Source organism: Gossypium hirsutum, chromosome A08 (genome assembly GCF_007990345.1).
Source record: "Gossypium hirsutum isolate 1008001.06 chromosome A08, Gossypium_hirsutum_v2.1, whole genome shotgun sequence".
In the NCBI taxonomy this organism is placed as follows: Eukaryota; Viridiplantae; Streptophyta; class Magnoliopsida; order Malvales; family Malvaceae; genus Gossypium; species Gossypium hirsutum.
The window spans coordinates 106,536,443-106,548,960 of NC_053431.1; the positions used below are offsets into that span (position 1 = coordinate 106,536,443).

Below are 12,518 nucleotides of genomic sequence, written 5' to 3' on the forward strand. Positions count from 1 at the left end.
TTGATTTTCAAGAGAAACAAACAGGAACATTATTCAAATCCCGTACAGAGAGATAATTAATTTTTAGTGAAGAAGGGCCGGAACCATCAGACAACAGAACAGGGGTGACTTTAAAGAATAAACTGTACTTATTGGTTAAACTAAAAATTCTAAAAATTTTATGGTAAGAAGATACGTGAGTCTAGTTCAGGGAAAATTAGCGGATCTTAATTTGGAGTTCTGTAGTTCAAGATAAAAAAAAATTAGTGACTATGACATAGATGGACAGCTTGAATATTCATATAAGTAAATAGTAAAAATTATAGATAATATTACTTACAAGTGTGTTATATACATTAAGGATGTGGAATGGAGAGGAGGAGGAGGAAAATATGTGAGTGGCTTATGCATAAATTGATCACATGCTCGATTATATTTGGTAAATATTAAACTTTGTTAAAATGAAAAATGTTATAAATTCATGTTTGAATTAAATGTTATATATGTTAAAGAATAATTTGAAATTGTGATAGACAAGAAGAAATAGTGAATGGCATGCTTATGTATGGTTATATGTATTTATCTGAAACACAAGAAAATGATGGTTATATATTTGATATATGGGGACATGAGACTATGATATATGAACATGGAATATATTTTATAAATGTGTTCGTTCATAATTATAGAATTGTGCAACTCAAGTGTACTATTTGTATAAAGATAGTATTTCAAATGATTTTATGAGTAAAGTTCCAATGTGAGATAGTCTGAAATCAAGACAAATTGTTATGAAAGCGTATTTAAAATACATAGATATGATTGATATAAGTTATGTGAATAAATGATGTGTAAAAGTATATGCATATGAGAAATTTAATGAAAGTTGAGCCCATACATGTTTCTTGATATTTATATGAATTATATGACTAACACTGTGATAAGAATAGGTATTAGGGCTCATAATCAATTCGAATAATTATGCTTCGCATAATTATGTTGAATATAGAGAAGCGGTAAGTTAATTACCATGTTATACGAATTTATTAAATATTACATGTTTACTTTGTTTTACTTTTTCCCTTAATTAATAATGATTCGGTAAGCTCCGATAATGCCTCGTACCCTGTTCTGATGACAGATACATGTAGAGGGTGTTATAGCACCACCCTAGATTTTTTTCCTTAAATAGGGAGTTCTAAGTAGAGCTGACAACATTTTCTCTGACATAAAATGAGAATCCATGGCAGACCCATGGAGGACAGGAACAAATTATTACAGGTGCTTGTTTCCCTCAAAACCCAGTAGCTTCAACTCCAATTCCAAATCCCCAGTTCTTGTACTTTAACCAATTTGAACATCAGCTTCCAAATTTTAACCTGTATCACATTAATAAACGGAACGAACGTTCACATTTGAAAGTATAGGTACATATTAATACTAAATCTAAAATACAAAGGCCATTTGTGCTATTATTCCTTATTTTAGAATTTCTTTCTTCGGCTTAAAACTCAATGGATCGCCTTAATCAAATTTCAAGCATTGAAAAGTGAAAGCTAATTAATCAGATCCAACCCACCATTAATAGAGATTAAATGAAATGAGTAATGACGGCCACAAAACCATTAACTAGTTGACTTTCCATTTATTAGCTTTGGCATAGTGGAGCTGCTGCTATCCACAATGGCAAAAGACGAAGAAGACAATGGAAGAGGGGGTGATCGATGCCTTGGAGCCACTCTAACAGGTTCTAAGTTACTTGAGCCTATCAAATGAGGGAAATTGAGCTTAACTTTTGAGCCACGAATCTTGAAAGCGGCTTTATCATAAGCCAAAGTAGCATCTTCAGGTGTTTCGTAAGTTCCTAGCCAAATCCTCAACCCATACTTTCCCCACGGTCTCTTTCTCACTCCCATGTAATTCACCATTTTCCCATTACCCACTGCCACTTCCTCTTTTAATTGACTTGCCTTTACTTCCACAGGCTGAGGAGTGTTATAGTTACTGTTAAAGAAAGTTAGTTGAGTAGTAGTTAGTTTGTTAAAGAAGTTACAGTAGCCTCACTCTGCTATAAATGCGTGTATCAGTTGCATATGTAATTCAATGAATGTATAATAGAAAAACCCCACTCTTTTGTATTTCAACATGGTATCAGAAGTCCATTTGTTCCTGGGGTGGTTTTGGCTACTTTCATAGCTTCACCATCTAGTCTGTCCATTCTTCATCCTGCTACTCCCACAATTGCATCCAGTACTGCCGATAACACTGTAGATAGCAGATTATTTTCTACTAAGAAAGTTAGTATCCTTATTGATGATTCCAATTACCTTTTACGGCGACAACAGGTGCTTTTGGCAGTTAAAACCTATAAGCTTCAAAGCTTTCTTGATCTCCACACTGTTCCACCCTCTTAGATGGTTACTGGAGATGATGGTGAACTTTAAGAAAATGTTGAGTTCGCTAGGTTCGAACAACAAGATAGTGTCATTGCCTCCTGGCTTTTGTCCTCGGTGATTCCGGGTGTGCTTCCTCATCTAATTGGTATAGATACAAGTGCCCAAATTTGGAATGCTATTGTTTCTTTATATGGCAGTCAAACTACCTTTCGACTGATGTTCTATCGTCGTGCCTTGCACTCACAATGCAAGGGTGATCTGTCTATGAAGGAATTTTTAATGAAAGTCAAGTCCTACTGTGATAATCTTGCCAGCTGTGGGGAAGTCATACGTGACCATGAACATGTCACTGCGATTCTCAATGGACTACCCCTAGAATATGAGTCCATCATCTCAATCATTGTTGCTAGTCAAATTCCTTACAACGTTCAGGCTGTCACGACCATGCTAATTGATGCCGAAGCTTGACAACGCGTTACAATGGCTGAGATTCCTAGCTCTGCCAATTTTGTGTCTCAACACCAACCAAAATATGTTTCTGACAATCCTATACCAGCTTATCGTCCCTCCAGCTCTCGTGGCTGTAGCCGTGGTCGTTCTTCTAGAGCCTGTGTTCAGTGTCAGTTGTGTGGCAAAACAGGACACCTGGTTGATCGATGTTATCACAGGTTTGATACCGCCTACAAAAGCACTGGCTACAGACCTCCTCCCTAGGCAAATATGTGTTTGTATACGCCTGGCTTGTCTCCCTAGGTATCGCTTTCTGTACACTCTATGCCTTCTATGCCTCCAACTCTTGTGCACTCTATGCCTCCTATGCCTCTGACTTCCTCATCAGGTTGGTCATATCAGACTGACCTTATGTCAAACTGGACAAATCTATTTCTGGGCTCCTCCGTGCAGTCTGCTCACACTCCTGCGCCCACAGCAGTACAGCCTCATGCATTTCTGGCTACACCTAAAATTATAGAAGACAACAACTGGTATCCCGACTCTGTCGCTAAACACCACCTTACACACTCAGCTCCTTCTCTTAATGATAATACTTCACATAGTGGGCTAGGTAAGGTTTATGTCGAAAACGGTAATGCTCTTCCTGTGTTATGCTCTGGTCAATCTTCTCTGCTTACTACAACAAGACCATTGCACTTGAAATCTCTATTATTTACACATGGAATAACCAAAAACTTGCTTTCCGTGTCAAAATTCACAAGAGGTAATCAGATAATGTTTGAGTTTTTTCCTACAAAGTGCCAAGTGCGTGACTTACGGGCCAAGGAGGTGCTTCTTCAAGGCTCAGTGTACCTTGGACTGTACAAGCTTCATTTACAAGATGCGCTCACGAATGGCCAGGCTATCTACAAAGCTCGTTATCTTACAGCCAGTACATTAATTCCACTAAGTGTGTGGCACTCTAGACTAGGACATCCTTGTAAAAACATACTGCTCAATGCGTTACTACGTTGTAATGTGTCCGTCGATGACAATAAATAGTTTTTTACTTGTGTTGCATGTCATCTAGGCAAGGAAATTAAGCTACCGTTTCTTCAGTCCATGTTACAGTACACTGCTCCTCTACAACTAGTTATAGCTGATGTTTGGAGGCCAGCCCCTGTTCTGTCTAATGGATTTCGATATTATGTGGCCTTTACTGATGCATACATTAGTTATACATAGCTCTATTTTCTGCATAAAAAATCTGAGGTGCTCAACGTGTTCACACTGTTTCACAGGCAAGTCAAGAGAGCCCTTGGTCTACAACTTCGCACTTTACAAACCGATGGTAGAGGAGAGTTTCAAATGCTCAAACCTTATCTAGCTCAAAATGGGATCACATATCGGTTCACATGTCCTTATACATCCACACAAAATGGTTTGGTTGAACGCAAGCATCGTCAAATAGTGGAAACAGGCCTCTCCATGTTAGCTCATGCTTCCATGCCTATAACCTACTGGAATGATGCCTTTAGCAATGCCATATACCTCATCAATAGATTACCTTCATTCCCCTTAAACCATATTTCCCCATATGAGAAACTTTTTCAAATCAAACCCAACTACTCCTTCCTTAGAACCTTTGGTTGTCTTTGCTTCCCAAATCTCAGGCCATATAATAACCATAAGCTTCATTTTCGGTCCACTCCTTGTACCTTTTAGGATACTCCTCCCTCCATTAAGGGTATCGATGTCAAGCCAGTGATGGCCAAATGACATCTTACTTTTCATGAAACCATCTTCCCGTTCGAAAATGCCATCACCAAGCCTGTCTCATCTAAACCACCCATTCAAACCAATTCCAAATTACTCGTCATATCTCATCAGCCCAACAGACGTCTATCATCGGTTATTATGCCTACCAATCCTCCCTTATCCTTACCCACCAACTCTCAACCCCGCTCACCTGCACCAATACACTCAATCTCCATTTCCCCTGTATCCTCATTTTCCTTTCCACCTTCTACTACTCTTGAAAGTCAGCCAACACACCCTCCTATCCCTATCCATATTCAACCTCCCCATACTGTCCCACACAACACACATGCTATGACCACCGTCAGTAAAGCTGGTATATTCAACCAAAAGCCTATTTGAGTGGCACGCCATGTCCAACTCTAGTCAACATTCATACAGCCATGACCCATCCCTGTTGGCAAGATGCAGTACATGCTGAGCTGAATGCTCTCGTATGCAACAACACCTGGACTCTTTGCTCCCTACCACCACATCATAGAACCATTGGTTGTAAATGGTTGTTTAAAGTTAAACAGAAAGATGATGGTACTATAGAACGGTACAAAGCTTGGCTAGTGGTGAAGGGGTTCTCCCAACATGTAAGAACTGATTTTCAAGATACCGTCAGTCCAGTGGTTCGTGCGGTCACTATCAGGACGATTCTAACGGTCGTTATTATGAAGAGATGGCCATTGCGCCAAGTTGATGTCAAAAATGCGTTCTTAAACGGGGAACTAACTGAAGAGATTTTTATGGACCAGCCACCTGGGTTTGAGGTACCAGGATCCAATAGTCAGAAGCTAATGTAAGTTGAACAAAGCCCTGTACGGTCTACGCCAGGCCTCTCGTGCAGGTGTCACACCCTCAAGCATTTTCTGATCAACAAGCTCGGGTTTCATGCCTCGAAGGTCGATCCGTCTTTATTCATTCGCACATCTTCAGCTAGTCACTTACTGCTTGTGGTATATGTAGATGACATAGTAATCACTAGCATCTCAAGCCAAGATATCAATAGTGTGGTGCGCCAGCTTCATAGTCAATTTGCCCTTATAGAAATGGGTCAACTTAGCTACTTTCTAGGTATTAAAGTTCAGTCTACTCCTCATGGGCTGTTCTTCAATCAGAAGAAGTATGTTTAAGAAGTGTTGCGAAAAACAGGAATGGAAGGCGCAGCTGCTACACCTATTCCCATAGTAAGCTCGCCTAAGTTGATGGCTACTGATGACAGTCCGACCTTTGTAGATAGTCATCTCTATCAAAGTACTATTGGCATGCTTCATTATCTCTGTATTACAAGGCCTGATCTATCGTATTGTGTCAACAAACTCATCCAGTATATGAACGCACTGAGTGACACTCATTGGCGGGCTATTAAACGTGTCCTACGCTATCTAGTTAGGACTATGGTGTATGGTCTGTGGTTTACTCAAGGTCAGTTCAAGCTGGTCTGCTACTCTAATGCAGATTGGGCTTCCTCAGTTGAAGAAAGACGTTCCACTATGTTGTCTACTTAGGCTCGAATTCGATTGCTTGGTGTTCCAAGAAGCAAGCAGTGGTTTCCAGGTCATCCTCAGAAGCTGAATATCGTAGCTTGGCAAATTGTGTATCTGAACTGCTATGGGTCAAACAGCTGCTAGAAGAAGTTGGTATATCCATGAAGCAAATCCCAATGGTCTGGTGTGATAACACCTCCACAGTTTCTATGTCCGCCAATCCAACTCATCATGCACTAGTCAAGCATGCTGAGGTTGATCACCATTTTGTTAGAGAAAAAGTACTTGATGGCACACTGCAGGTTAATTTTGTACCATCAGCTACTCAAGTTGCTGATGTGCTCACTAAACCCCTCACTTCCAAGCAGTTTACAATGCTTCGCTATGCTCTTAGGGTCACGACAACAGATCCAACTGTTGTTTTTCAAAAGATAAAAGGACTAGGAGAATGTTAGAGTTACTGTTAAAGAAAGTTAGTTGAGTAGTAGTTAGTTTGTTAAAGAAGTTACAGCAGTCTCACTCTGCTATAAATACGTGTATCAGCTGCATGTGTAATTCAATGAATGTATAATAGGAAAACCCTACTCTTTTGCATTTCAACAAGGAGGGCCAACATTCAATGGATTTCGAGGAAGGCTGGAAGTATCCCCGCCATATAAAGGCTTCCGATCAAAGGAGATGACGTCGTCTAACAAAGTGAAAGAAGCCTCAAAATCATTAGCTAGAATATGCTGGCTAATTGAGTCCAAAAAGGCAAGATCCTCAGATATTACTGAATTACTCTCAGACTAATCGGTCAACATTTTTTGTATTCAACCTTAAGTAACCTAGGGAGTGAAACAAACAAGCTAGTAATTTGTTTAAGAAAGTGATGAAGAACAGAGCGTTCTCTTGTTGGAAGATAACCCTAAACCTAAAGTTTATATTTAGTCCAAAAAGAGTTGCTCTCTGCCACTTTCATCGAAGTTTCAGTCTTCTCTTGTACAGTATAACATATAGTTTACTGAAACACGTGCTTATTATGGAGAAATTTGTTAACATATAAAACATGAACTTCCATTTGTTATTTAATTTCATGGAAAGGAAAATCTTTTGTCCAATGCATGGATCTGATCAACTTTAATCTTTTATTTCTATAACACTTTATTCACCTAATAAACTTAGGATGGGTACCTTTCAAGGACGTCACCCTGTGCTTATCAAATAAATAAATGTATGATAAATCAGAAATCAACTTTTATTATTTTAGATATGTTTGATAATTATTTTTTAAAAAAATTATTAAAATATGTTGAAAATATTAAATTTGATTTTATTTCACTAAAAATTATTTGAAATAATGTTTTTTTTTAAATGTGATAATCAATTTATTATATTTAACCTTTGCCAAACTCTATTCAAAATAATATAAAACTTGTAGTATCATGTTAATGGAAGAATTAATTTTTTATCATTATAATATTAAAAAAAAAAAAGAAGAAATATCAAAGTTCAACCTCATGTATCAAACACACGTTTTAATTATTACTTCAAATAAATTTTAACAATACAATGAGTATGACTTAAACCTGGACATTAGACCCATGGGCTAAGGGTATTCACCCCATCCATAATTTAATAACCTATATGTCAAGGTGCATGACTTATACTTGAATGATATTTTTTTAAAAAAAAACATAAAGAATAAAGAAAGATATATATAAAAGATGGAAAGAGTTTTGATAAACTGTTAATAGAATTTTTAGACTTTTAAATTTTAGAAAAAATATAATTTTTTCAAAAGTTTCTAAGGCTTAATTATTTTTTTAAAAATTTCAAAAAATAATAAAATTGGGGGAGGCCCCTGCCGCCATAAGGATCTGTCTCTGCTTATATGTGAACCATTATTAGCACCATTAACATTTAAACCTGTTGACTCTTTAAAGTTACCGGACGGTTTCAATCATCGTCTTCATAGGAAAAAAGAGAGTGAAAAAATTTTAGACTAATTATAAAAAGGTTTTTAAACTTTACTCAAAAGTAAAAAAAGAAAATAATATGTTACGTATCAATCATTTCATGCTAAGTTAATAATCTGTTAAAAGAAAATAAAAATTTTCACGTCAGTAATTAATTTGTACAATTATTTTTTCAAAATGATTAATTAAAAAAATTTAGAATAACCAAAATAAAGTTTATAATAGATGTTGTTTACTCTAATTATAATTAAAAATGATAGTTACAAACACTGAATTAAATAATTAATTAACTATATTAATTCATCGAAATAAATTTAAAATTCAAATATAAAATCTCAAAATTCAATTAAGTTAAAAGGCGTTTCCCATTACTATTTGAATAAACAGAGTTTCGAAAATTTTGGAAAAGAAATGCATTGAAAAAGTTTTGATTTCGAAGACTTTTGAAGTATTTCACATTGACGTGAAAAACATTAAAATGTTAAAAAAATATTAATTTAAAATAATAATAATTCCCATTTTAGGTTTATGAAAATAATAAAATTATTTCATTTAAAAATTCCACTTCTAGAAGTCCAAAAAATATTTTTTTTATGATTTTTCAAATCATAATTTTAATTGTAGAAATTAAAATATTTTTATGCACATCATTCAATTTTTTAGCTTGGAATTCCTGATGATATGTTAATTAAGTGTATTTTAATCTCTAAACTTAAAAGAATGTAAAAGATTAATAACTTATAATCATTAAGTCCACTTTTTTAAATACAAATTTAAAAACTTAAACAAACGTATTTTCGATAAAAATAAGTACAAGGTTGACCTAACCCTTAATTTTATTACGAAAGATATTTTCCATGTAAAAAACTGTGCTAACAACCCTAGTAAACACCAAACCCTAAAATTTTGGTGGAATCCGTGGTGACCAACCTTCCTTCCTCCTTCCCCGTTCCCACTTCTTTTGAATTTTAAATCAGAATTAAAAGGATATAGGTGATGTGTATAATCCCCAATCACCTGACCATCACTCACGAATATTTAGACAAATAAAATAAACCAGAAGAATATTGATTTTTTTTTAATAAAAGAAACAAACCTGAAGCATTTAGTGAAAGAAATACAGCATGTGCTTAATTTTAATTAATAATGCTGCACGCCGCAGGAAGATGCACAGAAATTAATCTCAGATTGTTTCTTCCTTCCTATATATAAATCACAATCACCTCAGCCACGTCTTCACTCTCACATCCTTAGTTACACTCATCACTCATCCATTCTTTTTTAACCCAAAATAGAAGAACAAAAAAATGAATGTGGAGATCTTGTCTGAATCAGATTTCAACATCCTTGAATCTTTTCAACGTTTCTTTGATGGCTTTGACGAATCTCCACGGCCACCGCCGACAACAACTCCCACCTGCGATGATATTGTTCTTCAACCTTTCCATAACCGGTGTTTAAGTTTTAGTGGTGTTTTTTTGAATGAAAATTGGGGGGATTTGCCTTTAAAGATCGATGATTCCGAGGATATGCTGGTTTACAGTACGTTGCGTGATGCAGCAAACTCTGGGTGGAGTCCTTCGAACGAGGCTGATTCAACAACAGTGTCCTCCGAGGCATGTAGTGAAGGGAAAGAAAAGTTGAAGGAGGTGGTGGAGCGTGAACCCAACGTGCTGCTGCCGCCGTCGTCGAGGAGGGGGGCGAATTTTAAAGGGGTGAGAAGAAGGCTTTGGGGGAAGTACGCGGCGGAGATCAGGGATCCTAAGAGGAACGGTGCCAGGATTTGGCTGGGGACTTACGAGACACCTGAGGATGCTGCATTGGCTTACGATAAAGCCGCTTTCAAAATGCGTGGGGCTAAGGCTAAACTGAATTTCCCTCACTTGATTGGCTCTAGTTATTATGAGCCAATTAGAGTCGGCTCAAGGCGTCGCTCACTGGAACCTCCTTCAGCTTCCACAACGTCGCCAAAGAGAAGGAAGAGTACGGCTGCTGTAACTAACTCCACGGCGCCTACGGAGGTGATTCAAATGAGTTCTTGTAAACCTGGAGGCCAGGTTTGGATTTTCTAGTTATTTAAAAAGAGTCCAACCAACCAATTTTATTTTCAAAAAATAAGATTAATTGAGGAAGATTAGCACCAAAAAAACAAGTTTTTTTTTTTTTTTTGTGATCAAAACTGGTCATTTGAATCTGGATCGGCGTTAAAGCCTCTTAATTGCATCTGTTTTTCTTTTTTACTTTTTTTTTTTTCCAATTTTAGTTCATTTCTTCGGGAAGTGAAAAATTGAGGCGTGATAAAACATTTTGTAAGATTTAAGGTGGTTGTTCGATTGATTTATTCTAATAAACAATTTGGCTCTGGTTTAAATCATCTGATTACTAGTCTAATTTCATCTTAATTCCCAACAAGTAGGGCTTGAGAAAAAAATTGAGAAGTTAGGAAACCGATTCTAACTAGTGGTGTTTGAACCTTTTTTTTTCCCAAGTTAAAATTTGCTAACTAAATTCTATTTCTTTTATTTAAATAATAATTCATTTTATTTTTTATAATGTTAAAATTAATATTTTATAATTTTTTGGTACAAGGACAAAACGATAAACAAATATTAGAGTTAATGAATATCATCAAAACTAATTGTTGATGTTTGTGTCGTTGCTCACCCCAAATAAAGTGTTCCATCAAATGATGTCAACGTCGAATTGTAAGATGCACTTGCTATAGTAGCCAGTGTATGTCATCGCATGAAGGTTCTAACTTCTAATGGACAATACAGCTAACAGATATTATCGATTTCCTTTTCTTTTTTTCTTTTTTTTTGATAAATAAGAGAAGGCATTACATTGCCTTAAATCATTTTTATTCTTATATGGAGATCACCTATTTTATCTTCTAAAGGTAGTCTCCTAACATGAAGCATAGGAACATTAATAGTAACTAAATCAACATCATTAGAAAGACATGATCGGGCTAGCCAATCAGAGACCATATTTCTTTCCCTACTCACAAATTGGAACTTGACTATCAAAAACTGTTGACACACTTCCTTGATTTTCCTGACAAGAGTCGTTAATGGTGTACTTCCCAAGAATTCCTTAATCATATCCACTGCCATCATACAATCAATTTCTACAATTATGAGTCATCGACACACTTCCATGATTTTCCTTGATTTTATCGATTTCCATTTGTTGCCACTTGTATTGATTGTCCCATAGCCGACTATGATAGTAACTAGTTTTGTAACACCCCTAACCCGTCTTCTTCGCCGAAGTCGAGTCACGAAATATTACAACGTCAATTTAAACCTTTATCATTACTTACTCATAAATATCCAACCATGAATATAAACAATTAATCACATTGCAATTATAACAAACATACACTTATGGGCCTTAAATTGAGTTTGCAGGGCCCTAAAAATAGTTTGGAAACATTCTAGGTCCGATTTGAAACAAAACAGAAAAATTAGAAAAAAGTTGAAAATTTTGAAAATAGGGGACACACGGCTGTGTGTCACAGCCCAGACTGTGTAGTCATTCAAAATCCAGACACAAAGTCGTGTCCCAGTTCATGTGTCCGCCCGTGTGTGCATTCAATGTTGGGTCACATGACCATGTCACAGGTCGTGTCACAAACCATGTAACTAATCGTTTTAAGATACACAGTCATGTCGCAAGCTATTTCCCAACCTATGTGTCCGCCCTTATGTGCATTTAATGTTGGGTCACACGGCCATGTCGCAAGCCGTGTCTCAGACCATGTAACTAACTGTTTTAAGATACACGGTCGTGTCGTAGGCTGTGTGAAATCTACACCTAAATCATTATAACACATGGCCATGTGGATAGACCGTATGAGACACATGGCCATGTGACAGCCGGTATCCCAAGTCGTATGCACCAAATTTTGCTTCTAAAACAAGGCAATTTTTGCATCTATCTTGGTTCCTAAGCCAAACCTAAAACCACATTAAAACCATGACCAAAATTATACTTAAACAAGTAAAAAAAATACATATTAAAATCCTACAATTCATGTGCTTAACAAATGTGCCACTCAAAGGCACCTCAACAAGAATTTAACATTCAATAAAGCAAGATAAATAGACGCATAACTCAAACTAAGCTCTCACATTCTAACATCAACCAAATGACCAAATATATATATAAACATGAGTACATATATATAGACTTTCTTCTAATACTAATTCAAGCACTTCAATAGCATAATATCAAAGTGACTAATTCACTAGAATAACCACCATGTGAAAGCATTGACATAAATAACTCCAAACCTCTATATATAACTATGTTTTAAAGTAACACATCATTCACAACTTATAGAACTACATTCAATACAAGTAACCTTCACTAGAATTAACCATAATCAAAAGATCATTGTTTCAATATTGACAACCTAGGTACATGCCAAGACACAAAAGAAATATATCACCAAC

The 12,518-nt window shown here is 36.2% G+C and overlaps 1 protein-coding gene and 1 pseudogene across 1 annotated transcript; one reads left to right on the plus strand and one right to left on the minus strand.

Moving 5' to 3' along the window:
- Positions 1 to 1,604: 1,604 nt before the first annotated feature.
- On the minus strand, positions 1,605 to 6,903 carry LOC107929654 (ethylene-responsive transcription factor 13-like; annotated as a pseudogene).
- A 2,216-nt stretch (positions 6,904 to 9,119) lies between these two features.
- On the plus strand, positions 9,120 to 10,365 carry LOC107929660 (ethylene-responsive transcription factor 13). The gene has a single exon (XM_016861149.2). It carries the CDS (start codon positions 9,366 to 9,368, stop codon positions 10,128 to 10,130), a length of 765 nt encoding a protein of 254 aa, XP_016716638.1. The 5' UTR covers positions 9,120 to 9,365; the 3' UTR covers positions 10,131 to 10,365.
- The last annotated feature ends 2,153 nt before the right edge of the window (positions 10,366 to 12,518 follow it).

Coding starts and splice junctions, on each gene's coding strand:
- LOC107929660 (XM_016861149.2), top strand. CDS start 9,366: ATGAATGTGGAGATCTTGTCTGAATCAGATTTCAACATCCTTGAATCT.